The 18,775-nt window shown below is 33.4% G+C and overlaps 1 protein-coding gene across 7 annotated transcripts in view; it reads right to left on the bottom strand.

Annotated features, from left to right (window-relative positions):
- The window catches only part of KIFAP3 (kinesin associated protein 3), a 184,048-nt gene that overhangs the window by 120,351 nt on the left and 44,922 nt on the right, over positions 1-18,775 (bottom strand). For 5 of the 7 annotated variants that reach the window (XM_021089424.2, XM_085022446.1, XM_005663106.4 and 2 more), the window contains 5 exons: positions 17,828-17,883; positions 17,169-17,310; positions 10,204-10,303; positions 8,798-8,922; positions 6,275-6,373 (listed from right to left, as the gene is read on the bottom strand). In XM_021089424.2, coding sequence (XP_020945083.1) covers positions 6,275-6,373; positions 8,798-8,922; positions 10,204-10,303; positions 17,169-17,310; positions 17,828-17,883 — 522 coding nt within the window. Of the gene's footprint in view, positions 1-6,274; positions 6,432-7,828; positions 8,923-10,203; positions 10,304-17,168; positions 17,311-17,827; positions 17,884-18,775 lie in introns of all 7 variants that reach the window. The other 2 variants (XM_085022447.1, XM_085022448.1) reach the window with 2 other exon arrangements.

The raw sequence follows: 18,775 nt of genomic DNA, 5'->3' as shown, positions 1-18,775 counted from the left end.
TGTGCCACAGGTGGGGCCCTAAAAAGCAAAATAATAATAAAATTTAAAAAAGGAATTAAATTTAGCCAAAGAAGAGAAATATTTATGTATTGAAAATTCTAAGACGTTGATAAAACTGAAGAGGATACAAAAAATGGAAAGATATGCTGTATTCATGGACCACAAGAGTTAATAGTGTTTCAATGTCCATACTACCCCAAAACATATAGAGATTCAATGCCTCCTCTATAAAAACTGAAATGACATTTTCACAGATATAGAAAAAAAATTTTTAAATTAGAATGGAACCACAAGAGACTCCAAATAGCAAAATCAACCTTGAGAAAGTATAAAGCTGGAGGAATCAATCATACTTACTGATTTTAATATATTACAAAGCTATAGTAATCAAAATATATAGTGTGGTACTGGCATAAAAGCAGACATATAGCTCAAAGGAGCAGAAGTGAGAGCTCAAAATAAACCCACACATATATGGTCAACTAATACTTGACAGTGAAGCCAAGAATACTCAATAGAGGAAAGCACATAAATGGCGTTGATAAAACTGAATGTTTACATACATAAGAATGAAATTGGACCCCTATTTGACACCACTAACAAAGATGAACTCAAATGGATTAAGGACTTAAATGTATAACCTGGAACCATAAAAACCTGGAAAAAAATACAGAAAAAAAATCTTAATCTTAGTCTTGGCAATGACTTTTTAGATATGATACCAGAAAACAGACAACAGAAACAAACATCAGGTGGGATGAAGTCAAATTAAAATCTTCTGCACAGCAAAAGAAACAATGAACAAAATGAAAAGGCATTCTATAAATGGTGGCAAACATTTGCAAATCATACGATTGATAAGGGTTTAATACTTCAAATATGGAGTTTGCATCATGGCCCAGTGGAAACAAATCTGACTAGCATCCATGAAGATGCAGGTTCAGTCCCTGGCCTTGCTCAATGGGTTAGGAATTTGACGTTGCAGTGAGCTGTGGTGTAGGTCGCAGATGGGGCTCAGATCTGGTGTTGCTGTGGCTGTGGCGTAGGCCAGTGGTTACAGCTGTGATTCGATCCCCAGCCTGGGAACCTACATATGCCACAGATGCAGCCCTAAAAAGACAAAAAAAACCACAAAGCAAAACAAAACAAAAAACCCTCAAATATAAAAGGAACTCATACAACTCAAAATCAATCTGATTTTTATGGGCAAAAGATCTGAATAGATATTTTTCTCAAAGAACACATACAAATGGCCAATAGGCAGATGAAAAGGTACTCAACATCACTAATTATCAGGAAAATGTAAATCAATACTACACTGAGATACCACCTCACACCTGTCAGAATGGCTATTATCAAAAAGACAAGAAATAAATGCTGGCAAAATGTAGAGAAAAAGGAACCCTGGTGTTCTGTTGTCAGAAATGTACATTGGTACATTCACTCTGGAAAACAGTATGGTGGTTCCTCAAAAAGTTAAAAATAGAACCACCATATGATCCAGCAATCCTACTTCTAGGTCTATATCTAAAAGGAAAGAAAATCATGATGTCAAAGAGGTATCTAGACTCCCATGTTCACTCCAGCGTTATTCACAAAAGTTAAGCCATACAAATATCCTAAGTGTCTATTGATGCATGAATGGATAAAGATGTGAAATATATGAGAGAAAGAGAGAATAGAATACTATTTGTTTATAATAAAGGATATTCTGACATTTGCCACAGATAGATCATGAGAGGATTATGCTAAGTGAGATAAGTCAAAGACAAATACTATAGATATTCTCACATATACTTATACGTGGAATCTCAAAATGCTGAATGCACAGAATCAAGGAGTAGACTGAAGGTTACCAGAAGCATGGTGGTGGGGGAAATGGGGGATGGTATGAAAGAGTATAAACTTTCCATTATAAGATGAGTAAGTTCAGGAGATCTAATGTAAGGCATGGTATATAAAATATTATATACTTGAATGGTGCTGTGACAGTAGATCTTAAATTTTCTTACCATAACAACAATACAAACAAAACAGTATTTGTGTGAGGTAAAGAATGCATTACCTAATCTCATTTTGATAAACATTTTGCAATATATACTTGTATTAAACCATTATACTATATCCCTTAAACTTATACAATGTTACATGTCAATTATATCTCAGTAAAGCTGGGGTGGGGGAATCAATAGTCAACTACAAAGCAGAAATTGATCGCAACCTTAAAAGCCCCATATTGGAGAGAATCAAAATGGTGTAGTATGTGGCACTCACCTTCTCCTACCAATGCATACAAAACAAACAAACAAAACCCATGTAGAAAATTTCACACCAAACATCTATTAAATGCTGGCAGAAGACCTTAGACTTCCAAAAAGGGCAGGAAACCGTGAACATAACTGGGCAGAACAAAAGGAGAAAAAAAAAAAGTGAGAGAGAGAAGAGACAAACTGAATCAAGATAGGACCAGTACTCCTGAGAGGGAACTGTGAAAGAGGAAAGGAATCCACACCCTGGGAGGCCACCTAATTGACAAGATCAGCCTGGACTGAGGAGAAACTCAAAGCTTTGGAGAAAAGCACAGTAGCCAGACTGAGGAGGAGGGCAAAGCAGAGAGAGCGAGCCACACAGATGATAGGTACCATCCACCAGCACATCAAAGCCTGAGACACTTGGGTGGGGTCTGGACACTTACATTCAGGATTTGGAGTTCAGTTCCAGGGATAGTACAAGGGTTGGCTGTGTGGAAACGACCTGAAGGGAATAGGGAGAAGTGCACCAAAACTGAGAGAGTGCAAGAGGAGGCCTGGGGTCATCAGAGAAGCAAGGTACTATTGTTTGGAAGTGAAAAAGGAGGGGATCAGGACCTTGAGAGGAACTTCTTTCTCTCAGCATGTATGGGTTTTCAGGCAGCAGGGAGCCTCTTGTGTGGACTACAGGGGGCAGGTGCAAACTACTGCAGTTACCTCAGACTCCTAAGGAGTGCACGATCAGCCACCACTGTTAACTGATAACGCCTGTGGTCCCAGTCACCTCAGGGGTCACCACTGTGGAGAGCCCTGCAACTGAGTATTGCCTGTTGCCCTTACCTCTCTTGAATTGTACATGCCATGCCACTGCCTTGTGAAGCGCTCTTGGTGCTGCACCCACTTTCCTTAGGGTCACTGCCACTGCTGAGGGCCATGCAACCAGTAACAGCCTTCCCACCCCCTCTTCTGGTGTGTCCCCACCACTGCCAAGGGCCCAGCAAACAGGTGCTGCCTGCAGGCTTTGCCCACTGCCCCCACCTCCATGGGAGCACATGCAAGCTGTATACCTGCATACCCCCTATCAAGAGGATAATGGCCTGCACACACTGAGGAAAGAGGGAGCAAGCATCCTAACCAAAATCAGTCCTTATGCAAAAAAAAAAAAAAAAAAAAAAAAATAGTAAGCCCTCACAAGCTACCCAGGGATGATCCCACACATAAACAGACCTCTAAGACTACAATAGATAATTGCTTTCCCTAAACTCACAGAGTAAGAAAAATATAAGCAAAATGAAGAAGCACAGGAACCATTCCCATTTAAAAGAACAGGAGAATTCCACTGAAGGAGCAAACATAGAAACAGACCTCTGCAGTCTGACACTGAATTCAAAAAGGAGGTAATAAAAATTCCACAGGAATTAAAAATGGATAACAACAGTAACAGCAGATTACCTTAAAAAGGAACTAGAAACTGTAATAAAGAGCCAAGAAAGATTAGAAAATTCATTTGCATAAATGAAAGCTGAATTAAAGACAATGAACTTAAGAATAAATAGAGCAGAGGAACAAATAAATTATGTGGCAGACAGAATAATGGAAATCATCCAGTCAGGACAGCAGAGGGAAAGTCAAAGAAAAAAAAAAACGAAGGCAATATAAGAGATCTATGGGATAATATAAAGCATGCCAATGTATGCATAATATGGATTCCAGAAGGAGAAGAAAAAGAAAAGGGGATCAAAAGTATATTTGAAGAAATTATGGCTGAAAACTTCCCAAATCTAAAGAAGAAAACAGATATCCAGATACAGGAAGCACAATGGGTCCCAAACAAGTTGTACCCAAAGAGACCTACTCCAAGACATATCATATTAAGAATGGCAAAGTTAAAGATAAGGAGAAGATTCCCAAGGCAGCAAGAGAAAAATAAAGAGTTAAATACAAGGGAATCCCCATAAGGCTATCAGTTGTTTTCTCTATAGAAACGTTACTGTCCAGAACAGAGTGGCAATATGTATTCAAAGCCCTAAAAGGGAAAAATCTGCAACCTAGAATACTCTACCCAGCAAGATTATCATTTAAGCTAGGAGAAATAAAGAACTTTTCAAACAAAAACTGAAAGTATACAGTAATACCAAGCCTATCCTAAACAAAATATTGAAGGTCTCCACTAAATAGGATGAAGGAAGAAGACATAGGATGGAGAAAATCACAATTGGAAAGTAGTCAGTTAAATTAAGCCAGTATACAGATCAAAAATGAAAAACAAAACAAAACAAAACAAAAACAAAACCCTATTTGTGAAAGAAATAATAAACACAAGGAATAGCAAAAGGATAAAACATAAAAAAACCCATAAAGATGTAAAACAGGAGATCAAAATCATAAAATGTGGGTAAGAAGAGTAAGAAAATCTAGACTTTTTAAAATAATGTGTTTGAGCGAGTTCCCATTGTGGCTTAGTGGAAATGAACCCAACTAGTACCCATGAGGACATAGGTATGATCCCTGGTTCCGCTCAGTGGGCTAAGGATCCAGTGTTGTCAGGAACTGTGGTATGGGTTGCAGATGCAGCTTGGATCCAGCATTGCTGTGGCTGTAGCATAGGATGGCAGCTGCAGCTCTGATGTGACCTCTAGCCTGGGAACATCCATATGCCACAGGTGCAGCCCTAAAAAACAAAAATGTGCTTGAGCCTATATGACTATCAGTCTAAGGTAAGCAGATATAGGAAGGGGTTAACACATTTGAAAAACAGGGCAACCTCAAATTAAAAACAAATAATACATTTACAAAAAAACAAAAAGAGGACACAAGCAGAAAATTAAAGGAAATCATCAAACCATAAAAAAAGAAATGAACAAAGGAGAAACATAGACTCAACTGGAAAATAAGGTTTAAAATGGCAATAAATACATATTCATTAATAATTACCTTAAATGTCAACAGATTGAATGTGCCAACCAAAAGACATAGAATGGCAGACTGAATAACAAAAACAAGAGCCTACAATATACTGTCTACAAGAGGCCCACCTTAGGGTAATGGACACATATAAACTGAAAGTGAGGTGATGACAAAGATATTTCCATGCAAATGGAAATGACAACAAAGTGGGAGTCACAATACTCATATCAGACAAAATAGACTTTAAAACAAAGGCCATAAAAAAGACAAAGGACACTATTTAATGATAAAAGGATCAATTCAAGAAGGGGATGTTATACTCATCAATATATATGCCACTAATACAGGAGCAGCCAAATATACACAATAAATATTAACAGACATAAAAGGAGAAACTGATGGGAATACAAATAATAGGAGGAGACTTTTAACACCCCACTCATATCACTGGACAGATCTTATAGACAGAAAATCAATAAGGCAACAGATATTCTAAACGACAACAGAACAGTTAGATTTAAATGATATTTTCAGGACATCACATGCAAAAAAATCCAGAATATGCAGTCTTTCCAAGTGCACATGGAACATTCTCTAGGATTGACCACATACTGAGGCACAAAACTAACCTCAACAAATTTAAGAGTATAGAAATTATTTTCAAAATTGTATCAATGACTGAGAAACCATATTATTGAACTGTTAAATCTCTCAACCAACCCTGAAAGAGGAGGCTAATTTTTATTGAAGAGAAATATTTTGAAAATATTCTAGGGAAGCAACAAAACTGTCACTATATAAGTATAGTAGGGCTTAAGAGACAAGATTCGTATTATTAAAAAGGTCACACATTGGATTAAAAAATTCTTTCTGAGAAAAAAATTTCAAGGATGTAATTTATACATTTAAGATCTGAATGGGGACATTTAGTAGAAGGATAGTAGAGTGTAATTTAAAACATTATTACCAATGCTAAAGACAGAAGGTTTTATAGCACATTAAAATCAATAGAACTTTCAAGTATTCTGGTATTAGCTTTATTCATCTAACAAAAAATAGAACAAATTAAATGTAAAGTAAGTACTTTGTTGCTTTTCTCATTGCTTAGGAATTCATACCTCGTAAGAGCTGTTCCTGTTTTACCACAAGCCCCTGGTATTTTTTAAAGGTTTTTTCATAATCTTTTCTCAAGATTTGGTTTTCTGGATCTTCATCAAGTAAACAAGTTAAGGATCATCCATATTCATTGAAGTAAAGAAAATCTACTGAAAAATACTACAAAGAACAGTACCATTAAATTTTATGTGCAATGTTACCCAGTTGTTTTGCTAATCAATTGTTTAACTTCTCTGCATAATGATTGGGTTATAACAGAACGTCTTAACCAAGGGTTTTTGAGAATGTGCTTAGAGACCTTGGATGAACACATGTTTAGTCTTCACCAAATACTTGAATCCTTAGAAACTGTATGTAAATATTTTATATATGTGCCCAAGTCTCTTTCACCAGATTAAAAAAATGAGTTCATAGGCCAAAATGGTTACTGTCCTGGAGAACAACTTAGTTAATAATAATAATATTGAATTCCACTTCAGACAGATATCCAGAATATTCAAAGGATATGGATTAGATCTAAAGCTTTTTGACATCTCCTTCAGACTTATACCAAAAAGATATATCCCAAAGTTAGAGATAAACAAAATTTAAAAATCACAGCTTATGGCCCCAAATAATCCCTGAACACTTTTAGAAATAACCAGTTACTTCAGTATGACTTCAGGATCCCAAAACATTCAAAAACATCCACTTTGTTGAATGCTACTTTCACCACAACACAAGGAAACAAGACTTAATAAAATAGTAGTATTTTAGAAGAAATGGCCAAAGTCTTGATAGGTCTTTTTTCTATTCCTTCAATTATCTTAATCTATTGATTCTAAAACACATTCTTCACACATCTTAACATCTCCAGAATTTGGATATGTCTTATAATCCATGATACGTCACAGTTTAACTGGAAGCAACTTTTCCTTAGTGGCTCATAAATAATGGTGTATGTTATATTTGATGGTGCCTGATATTTATAGGAATGTGACATGTCCTAAAATATCAGTTCTTGTCACCAAACAACCACTAAGTATAAGTTAATGATTGTTAAAAGTCTCAGTGATTCTCTCTGGATTCCTCCAGTTTAAATGAATTTTAGGTATATTCAGGAAACTTGGGATTCCAAAAATGATCTAAAGTCTCCAGGATTCCTAAATTGTCCACACGGTTTAAGTCAATACCAATCTAGATATCAGAAGCTTACTGCACAAACAGAAACTTCCTAAACCTATAAAGATCCTAATTAAGAAAAGTCAAAGCTGTGTGTGTATGTGTGTGTTTGTGTATTTGTATAGTGCTTTGGGGATTCCATGAACAGGAGGAAAAAAACATGATATTGGGAACAATAGAAATAATACTTTTACTTTTTAAAAGAGATCAATAATTTTGGGTTCAAAAGAAAGTTATCAGTATGCCTTCTTATTTGCAGAACATATCATATAAAGACAGACAGGAATAAGTGAGGGACTTCAATTTAGAAAAATTAAAGTAGTAGAGGAAATATGATAAACATCTCCAAATACAAAAAAATACGATTTTTTTTTCTTTGCTTTTTAGGGCCATACCTGAGGCACATGGAACTTCCCAGGCTAGGGGTAGATCGGAGCTACAGCTGCCAGCCTAAACCACAGCCACAGCAACAGCAGATCTGGGCCACGTCTGCAACCTACACCACAGCCCACAGCAATGTTGGATTGTCAACTCACTGAGTGAGGCCAGGGATCCAACCCACATCCTCATGGATACTAGCCAGATTGGTTTCCACTGCACCACAACAGGAACTCTCAATAAGAAATGTGATGTTGAAGAGAATATCCTTATTCTATATCAGTTCAGTATGCAAGATTAGAACCAAGGGATAGAAGTTTGGGGGAAATGGTCTTTAGTACACTACACACAAAAAAAGAAAAATTATAATAAATAGAATGCCACAGAACAAACTAAATCAATAAGCAGTGACATGTTAAAGAGACTGAATAATCCATTTGTAAGGGAAGTTGCAGAGAAGATTCTTATACTGAAAGACAAGTTAAAATTATTTTTAAGTTTCCTTTCAAGGCTTCTATCATTCTGCAGGCCTCTCAATTTTCCATGTATTTTTAATAGTATTTTTGTACTTAATTAGAAAAACAGAATTTAAAACTAGGTTCTTCACCAAAGACACACCCATTCCAATCAAAGTCACCTTTTCACACAGAAAGAACTACGAAATCAACAGTGGTGAGCCAGATATCAGCTAACTAAAGGATCTTAGGGGACATAATAGCAAAACCACATAGAGACTCGCCTAATTCAGTTATCCAGGACAACTATATTACCTATTCCTGCCACCTTATCACCTAATCAAAGTTGCAGAAAGATGAAAGTATACATCAAATTATATTCATTGACAGTTTCGAACTTCATCTTAATTTTCAACACATCCTTGCATTTTTCCAAGTAATGTGAATGACAAGCAAAGCAAAATCTCCCCCATCCAAAACTCATAGCAACAGGCAACAACAACGGGGTGAAATGCCACCATAAAAGGATATCAGCTTTCTTCTTCTTAGACAGTTCTTCTTGCCAAAGCTCATGTCTTTTTAATTCATGATCAATGATATTCATACACAGAGCTCCAATTTTATAGTGAGTGATAAGTCCATGAAACTGAGAAAAGCTTTAAAGAAGAGTTTTTTAGTATGTATTTAAAGGAATACATTTTATGGGTTCAGGAAATCTGCTTGGGATAAACACTGGATTAACAATATAAAATAGAATTGATATATATATTTCAATAAATGAATATGCCCACAGTATACTTGGAAGACTTAAAATTCTAAGATTACTTTACATGTTTGAACATACAACCCTTACCCAAAATGAAATTATTTATAAGAAATTAAAACATTTTTGTAACTAATCACCATTTTAACCATTCAAATACCCTCAATAAAATTTCAGACTACCAACTAACAAAACTACAAATATAACCGTACGATTATTGAATAAAACTGATACCAGAAAATAAACTAGTGAAGTATTAATAAGCAGATTTTATGTTTCCCAAACAATTTATTCATCCCAGTATTTATTCAGTAAATAGTTATTTGCTAATGCTGGCACATTTTCAGAATAGAGGCATGAAATTCTCTAGAAATCAATTAGACACTTAATAATGTCTCAGTAAGTATCTTTCTAAAGAATAGCTATGTATAAATAAAACATATGAATACATAACAAGTATGTTTTTGCAAACATAATATATACAAATAATATATGTGAACACATAACAGGCATGTGTTTGCAAAATACATTGTGTATACACACACATGCGACCCTTGAACAACACAGGGGTTAGGGATGCCAACCCTCTACATTGTCAAAAATTTATGCATAACTTGCAGGGGGGTCTCCATATCTGCATCTACACATTCAATAGGGGAATTATGTAGTATGGTAGTATATATTTAGTGAAAAAATACCTACATTTAAGTGGATCCATGTATTTTGAACCCATGTTGTTCAAGGGTCAACTGTAATCAATAACATTTACTGGCACTTTCTCTGGGTCTATCTGAAGAGGATACTACCATTACTATCCACAACTACAAACGAGGAAACTGAGCACAGAGAGGTTAAGTAACGTAACCAAGATCACACAGCTAATAAATAGTAGGACTTGGATTCATATCCAGAGAGTATATTTCTAGAGCCCATAACCCTTAAACTCTAAATCATTATATTATTCTAATAAATGTGTACATATATCAGTAAGTGCTGACTGAAAGAGAGAAGAATAAAGAAGACAGAGAATGGGACACAGAAGTGTTCAGAGGCAGAGCATAGCTAGACGCATAGGAAGACTGAGAAAACTAGTGATCTACTATCTAAACCAATGATACAGACAAAAAGAAAGAGAGATAGATTAGTACTTTTATTTTCTAGTTTTTATACTTACCTGGAAAAGCAAAAAAAGATATAAATTATATTTGTAGCTAACTCAACACTTTGCTTCCAGTCTTCTCTCAGGACTCTTGCTAATGCGCCAAGGGCAGTTTCTAAGAAAAAGAGGATGTACAAAATGATCACTTGCCTTGCCTCTGATACAAAGGGTAATTGGTTTTAAATGTCTACTTATTAATAAATAACGAAGCTAAGACAGAACTGGGACAAAAAGTAAGATGCTTCTTTCCAACACAGAAAGCTATTTTTAAAACTGAAATACTAAAACACACAACATGCAGCTTAAAGTCTATTATTATAAACAGAAAAATATGATTTAAATAAAGTAACATAATAAGTATATTTATTATCCATAATATGTATGGATGACAATAACAAAAAGAACTATTTACTTCTTAATTTGCATTTCTACTTGCTACTGCAGTGTCAACTTTCTTTAAACATCTGATTTCATGTGTTTGTGAATAAGAAAAAAAAAATCCAAGAGTTCCCACTGTGGCTCAGTGATCATGAACCCGACCAGTATCCATGAGGACGTGGGTTCAATCCCTTGCCTCGCTCAGTGGTTCAGGGATCCGGCATTGCTGTGAGCTGTGATGTAGGTCATAGAGGTACAAGCTGTGATGTATATAGCTTGGATCCCACACTGCTGTGGTATAGGCCAGCAGCTACAGCTCTGATTTAGCCCCTAGCCTGGGAACTTCCATATGCCATAAATGCAGCCCTAAAAGGAAAAAAACAAACAAAAAAAACTAGATTAAGTCTAAAAAAGAATGAAGTTTAGAGCAGGCTAACACTAACTTCACTAAAGCAAATTAATAACCAAATAAAGCTTATACACAGAAAAGTAAGACTAATATTTCAATATCACGTTAAATTGATGCCAACAGACAGCAAAATATCTTTCATAAAACTTGCTTCAGGGTAGATTAATAAACCGCCCTGCTAGATCTTTATCTTAAAAAAGGTAAAATGAATTGATTTATAAGAGTTACCATACATTAAGTAAAAATAACGAGAAATAATTTCAAATTAGTGTTGCTACATGCCTTACTAAATCTTAAAATCATTAAAAATTAAAGTATCTACGTATTACATAAAGATCATAATTCAACTTTATATGAGACATTCAAGATTTACTGTACTTTGTGGACTGCTTTATTAGTATTTATTATGGTAATGAATGTGTTCAGTTTATTTTAACTTTCTGGCTATTCAGATTATGAACAATAAGAATTCACTATATTATTAATCCATTTAGTAAGGAATTTTTTAAACAAACTGGAAAAACATTCTATAACAGCATTTAAGGAATTTTTCATATTCACAATACAGAGCACTGCTATAATACAGGCTTTGAACAAATATAATTCTGATATCAAGAGGTAATGTGCAGAAGCTCTCAAAAGTCCTATTAAATAAAGAATATGGCTTAGCTTTGTTTAATTCAGGCATTTCATCACTATAATCCAGAGGACACAGTATTTCTTAGATATGAATTTAGCACTTCTTTAGTAAAGAAGAGAAAAATGTCTCAATAAAAATATAGCTATAGGAATTATATACAAGGTATGAAGAAATAAATCACAAGAAAATTACAAAGTTTACAAAAGCTCAAAATATAACACAAAATTAATTTAATAAATTATAATCATAATTAAAATTCCATTATGATTTTCAAAGAGGATATGAAAGTGGTATCAAAATAATATTAAGAAAATGTACAAGACCAATAATAGTACTTAAAAAAATAAACAGATTGGAATATTTCTCATACATATTCTAATTCTACAACTAGTCAAAATACAAAACAAAACATAGCAACAAAAAACAGTATGGTATTGGTATGGAAAATATCAAATAGAGCAGTGGAAAAGAAAAGAGATCATAAAACATATCCATAAATACATCAGAATAGTAGCTGGCACAGAGTAAGCTTTCAAGAAGTATCTAGTATGGTAGGCATATAGTAGAAAAGGCATTTCAAATCTTTGAGAAAAGGAGTATTCACTAACTAGGCTGAAATAACTGGCAAAAAATAATTACATCTCTACTTCCCTCTTTCAACAAAAATAAATTCCAGGACCGAGCACTTCTGTAACAGCATAGTAAAGATCTCCAAAAATCCACTCCTCCATAAGGAAATATAACACTGGCAAAAACTTTCAAAATCAACTTTTCTAGAACTCTGGAAACTAACTAGTTCTGCAGCAATTCAAGAAGTATTTATTTAAGAAATATGGTGAATCTTGTTAAGAACAGTTAGCTCTGTGGCATTTCAGTTTGCCCTAATTCCACCTTCTCTGTGAAACTTAGTGGAAGTTTTGAAAACCAACAGCATCACAACCATGATAGCTGAAAAACAGTATCCGAGCAGCAACTGGAGGAGGCAGAATAGTGTGGTGCTCCCCAAAAGCCCCACTCCAGGGAACTGTCACTATCTGACCTTTCAGGATGCTTGCTGAAAAGCTCCATTCCCATTGTGTGACTTTATTTGACCTGACTCCAAGCTTGCTCTTACCAACAGCCTTACACCAAGGCATTTATTGAAAACTACTAGTGGCAATATTGCAGCTGTATACAATCAGCCTTGCCCATCGGAGTTAACAAGAGATTGACCACAACACCTTAAAAGGGAGTTCCTGCTTTAAGGATAAGAACCTGACCAGCAGCAACGAGGATGTGACCATGCTCAGAGGGTTAAGGATCTGGCATTGCTGCAAGCTGCAGTATAGGTCACAAACACAGTTCAGATACCATGTTGCTGTGGCTGTGGCACAGGCTGGAAGCTGCAGCTCTGATTCAACCCCTACCTAGCCTGGGAGCTTCCAAAGTTCCATATGCCACATGTGTAGCCCTAAAAAGAAAAAACAAAAACAAAAACAAAAACAAACCCCAAAAATCCCTTTAAAAAGAAATACCAGGAAATGAGATATTCACAGGAAAAGCTCCAACATATTCCTGGGACTTTAGAAAGCCAGGCATATGTGCAAGTATGTACATTATACATGCCAAGAAAAGACCTAAGAAGGACCTAATCTCTCATCTCTGGCAAACCTTGAGGCAATATCCAAGCAGGGACTGAAGGCTAAGGCTTGTAAATCACATGGTGGAACACTGAAGATATTCTCCCGCAACCCCATAGAAAGACAGAGCCCCTTGGCAAAGGCTGGGACACTCACAGTCAGGTATTTAAAGAAATTTCTACCAAATCATTAGCTACTACTAAACTAGCTGAGCAGAGGCTTCAGTGATCCCAAGGACAAAGAATACAGATTAATAGAATTAATCCAGGAAACTCATTAAACAAACAGCAAAAAAAAAAAAAAAAAAAAAAAAAAAAAACACCCAAATCCAGGAGGAAGTGGAAATCTGATTTCCAGAGTTGCCACATGTTACTTCAACAACAACAACAACAAAAATATAAGACATGCAATGAAACGGGATTAGTATTTCCAATACTCAGGAAATACAGCATTTAATAGAAACTTCCATGAGAAAGCTTAAGCTTTGAACTTATGAAAGATTTTAAATTATTTTAAGTTATTGTAAAATATATTTCAAGAACTAAATAAAATCATGTCTCTTTACACATGATTAAAGGAAAGTATGAGAAGGTATGGGAATGATATCTCACCAAAGAATATCAGTAAGTAGATACAAATTATACAAAATGAACCAAATAGAAATTCAGAAGTTGCAAACACAACTTCTGGAATGAAAAAATCATTAGATGGTCTTAACAGCAGATGTGAATTAGGAAAAAGAATAAACAAATGTAAAGGTAAATTAAGATTATCCAGTCTGGGGAACAGAAAGAAAAAAAAGAAAAATAAACAAAACCTCAAAGACCTATATGACATCAACAAGTTTACTAACATGGGCGTCCCAAGAGGAAAGGACAGAGAAAGGAGCTAAATAAGACAAAATAAGGGCCAAAATTTCCTAAACTTGGTGAAAAACGTTAGTTTGCATATTCAAGTTCTGCAAACTCCACGGAAGATAAATTCAAAGATATCAATACAATCAAATTGAAAAAGTTACAGAGGCAAAGAAAATGTTGAAAGTAGTAAGAGAAAAATTAACATGTATAAAAGATCCTCAATAAGGTTGACAGCTGATTTAATCATCAGAAACCATAGAGACATGAAGCCAGTAGGATGACATATTAGAATGCTTTAAAAGAAAGACTGTCGATCAATATTTCTATATCCAGAAAAATCATACTTTAAAGAGAAGAAAAAATTAAGTCATTCCTAGATAAACAAAAACTTAAGAGAATTTGTTGCTAGTAGACCTCTTTGAGAAATACTAAAGGAATTTCATCAGGCTGAAATGAAAGGACACTAGAGAATAACTTAAAACCATAGAGAATGACAAGCATTGGTAAAGGTAACTATATATATATATATACACACACACACACACAAATACTATATATATATAAAATTATATACATATTTATATATATATAAAATTATATACATATTGATTTATGCATTTTAATCAGAACACAATAAAAATGTATTTATAATGCCATATATATGTACATTATAAGGTATTTTTGATTGTATTCTTCCATTTTATTAAAAATACATGCGTAATTATATTATTGCACTGACAGGATGATAATGTATGTGGATATAATTTGTATGACATAATAGTACAAAGGAGTGGGTTGGAAATAGAGGTATACTGAAGGAAAGTTTTTGTATACCATTAAAATTAAGTTGGTATTAATTTAAATTAGATTTTCAAAATTTAAGATGGTATCTTAGGGTAACCACTAAGAAATAATTTAGGAAAATATAGTAAATAAACAATGAAAGAATTTAAGTGGTATTTAATATAAAAGAAGACAGTAATGGAGAAGAACAAAAAAAGATAAAAGACAATACAGAAAACAAACATAAAATGTTAGATGATAGTTCTACTTTGTGAGTAATTATGTTAATGATAAACAGAATAAACATTCCAATAAAAATATTTATTGAAGGTATTAAAAAATATGACCCAACTATATGCTTTCCAGAACAGAAACACTTCAGATTCAAAGACACAAATAGGTTGAAAATAAGAGAATGGAAAAAGATGTATCTTTCAAAAAAAAAAAAAGATAATAGACTGAAACTGTTTTTAAGTATATAAATGAAAAAGGATATATAGTTGACCCTTAAGCAACACAGGTTTAAACTGCACAGGTCCACATATATGTAAACATGAGTTTAAAATGCCTGGATTGGGCAGCTCAAATACATGTTGCTCAAGGGTCAACTGAACATGATCTGTGATTGTCTGCATCCTCAGATGCAGACCTAAGGATATGGAGAACTCACTATGAGACTTGAGCATCTGCAGATTTTGGTATCCTTGGCAGGTCCTGGAACCAATCCCCCACAGATACCAAAGCATGACTACACATAAAATATATAACTATATAAACGAAAAAGGATATATATTTACATATAAATATACATGTATTCACATATATATTTGAATACAAACTTCACAGGATAGGAATTCCAAAAGTTTAGTAACATGAGAAAAAGATCAAATTCATTAAAAATCAAGCAAATGTAACTTAAAGAGATATTGTTTATTACCAACAACAGAATGGAAAAATGTTTAAGTTTTATAGCCTTCATATTCCACTGATATGAAAATACAGTGGCACAACCATTTTGGAGGACAATTCAACCATATCTCTAAGACATTTTGACCTGTCTTTCTGTATGAACTCTGTTTCTATGTACAAACACTAAAGAACCCCTTGCTATTGTAAAGAAGATATGAACAAATATGTTCACTGAAGTGCCCTACTAAAAAACTTGTAAATAACCTAATGAGGAATGGCTAAAGAATATGTTTAACTTCATAAAATATAATAATCAAAAGCAGTTTAAAACTAATTGCCTTCTATTTATTTATATGCATGTAAACTCGAAACGTTACTACATGAAGAAAAAATTACCAAGAAGTAAGATATACTTAACAAAAATTCATAAAGGTAATAGTCAATATTTTAATACAGGAAAAAATCCTATACATATATGTGTAAAAGTATGGAAAAGAACTGGAAGAATGTGGTCCAAACTCATAACAAATTATAGCCTAAAGATCAAAGGGGGTTTCTCTGCAATACTCTAATTATTTTAAAAGAGTATATTAATATATGAATTACATAATTTAAAAATACTTAAAATGTATGAACTTCCTAACTAGAATACTGGTAATATCCTAGGACTCTCTGGAAAGATCTCTGGATATATTTTCCAAGCTACAAAGTATTGATGCGTAATGTGCATCCTCCATAAAAGGAGCCTGACAATAGATAAAAAGACATTCTTTTTCATGTGATGGAAATCAGGTAATACTGCTTTCATATTTTATTTTTGGCAAAAACGTAATCAAAAAAGTCTAATAATTCTATACTGGATTACTGGGGAAAAAAGGTTTTAAAAGCACTATGTCTCCTTTTTCTTTATTACCTAGCACTTCTAATGAAAAGAAAGTAAATACTTGACATCAAATTCAATATAAATGAAATTTAAAGGATTACTATTTTTTGCTGTGCTACTAAAAGAAAACTAATATTAGAACTCTAATACAAGCATATATATATATATATATATATATATATACACACACACATATGTAAATGTCAAGTCTAACATTGTATCTTAAAAGAATAAAAAGTCTTCCAGAATAGAAGATTCAGTTGCATTAGCACTTTATTTTTCTTCTTTAACTTAAATTGTGAATTCTCCAGAGAATATTTAAATGTCATGCCTTCCTTCATATTAATACATTTAAGTAAGAAGGTAAGTAAAAAAGAGCTGAAAAATAAGCCCATTTCTAAGTTCGATGTAAATAATTTTAGCTTACTCCTCTATTATAGTGAATTAAAAAAAATCCTATTTTGCAATAATTTTTCTACTTGAAATATTTATAGAAAGTCACCATTCAGTAGTAGCTCTTCCAAGTTATCAGGATTTCGAGCAAGCTGTAGGATCAAAGCAGAACCTCGAACTTTGTCAGGAATATCTTCATATAATAACTCAATATACTCATCCATGTCATTAATGTTAGCAACTTCATCAATCTGAAACAAAGGAAGAGGGAGGAACTACACTCAACAGAGCCTATGTCAAAGGAATGATATTTTGTGATCAATATAGTGCCCTTGCTAACAAGTTTTCAAAGGGCTCATGGTAGCCATCTTTTTGTAGAGGGGGAATTAGACCTTTGCATGCTATTCTAATACAAAAGTAGTTATAAAGCATATGATAAAATGGAATGTATACAAACTTTAAAACTGGCCTATCAATATAAAGTATCTTAAATGTAATACAAAGTGGTATCTACCATAATAAATTAAACAGTATTTTAAAATATATTGCAATAAGAATATTTAAAACATTTCACAACTTATTTTCAAAATAAATTATGTCTAGAAAACAATAATTTCTACCTTTATTAAATACTAATTTTCTACCTTTTTCAGGTATGTTAATCATTTCTTAATTCCATTCCAGATTTGTTTAATGTCATTGTATGTACTGATGGTAAAAAGCAATCTCTTACAATCAGTTCTCTATTACATAAAAATACAGTCTTACCTCCATTCCTTCAAAAGGAGGTGGATCTTTAGGTTTGCTTGATTTTTCTTTTTTTTCTGTAAAAAGGTTTTTTTTTTTAATGAGAAGAACTAGGTTTGTAGAATTTCTGGGTATGAATAAAATGAATGAATAATGAATAAAATTTACAAATAATCTCCAAGTTATGTTAGGGAACAATTTAAACTTCTTCGGTTAACATTTTAGGTATGTGTATAGCCAGACTTGCCAATAAGAAGCAAAATAATCTTTTTTTTGCCTCTTTTATTTTATTTATTTTTAATTACCTAATGGATTTTATTACATTTATAGGTGTACAACAATCATCACAACCAAATTTTACAGCATTTCCACCCCAAACCCTCAGTGCATCTCCCCACCCCCCAAGTTTTCTTTCTTTCCCTAATTCACATTTAAGGTGAGAACAGAAAAATCAATTAGGCAAAGAAAAACTAGGTTGAGAAATAGAAAACCTAAAATAAAAATAACAAAGGAAATAGAAAAGAAAGAACTTGTAGAGTTAAAAGCTAAAATAAAGTTGTTAATTTTTTAAACAAAATTAGAATCATAAATTAAAAGGAAAATGTTTACTGTCTGTGTTAATTTAATCCTTTCTCATTCCCAAATGAATTAAAGAGGTATTAAAAGATGCTGAACACAACTTTGAGTTATTTGTTTTACTAGATTATTTGATTAATGGCAGAATTTCATTTTCCAAAAAAAATTATCAAAAATATTTCACTAATCTGATCTGGGTTAAAAACCTACATGATGAATGTACATTAAAGTAAGTTCAAGTAGTATAACATTTTTTATTCTATAGGTAGCAAATATTTTTACATATAGTAGGAATTGGCCCTGGCTATTTTCAGAGGATGGCAATCATTCAAGATAAAGTTATGTTTTTTGAACAGCTAGATTTTGCCTCAAACATATAATTTACTGTGACAG

This window comes from Sus scrofa, chromosome 4, assembly GCF_054392235.1.
Source record: "Sus scrofa isolate SSC_HxYL_T2T_F1_AM1 chromosome 4, Sscrofa_HxYL_maternal_Yorkshire_Landrace_v2.0, whole genome shotgun sequence".
NCBI lineage: Eukaryota > Metazoa > Chordata > Mammalia > Artiodactyla > Suidae > Sus > Sus scrofa.
Note: the sequence above shows the minus strand (reverse complement) of the source record. Positions and strands in the feature narration are given on the sequence as shown.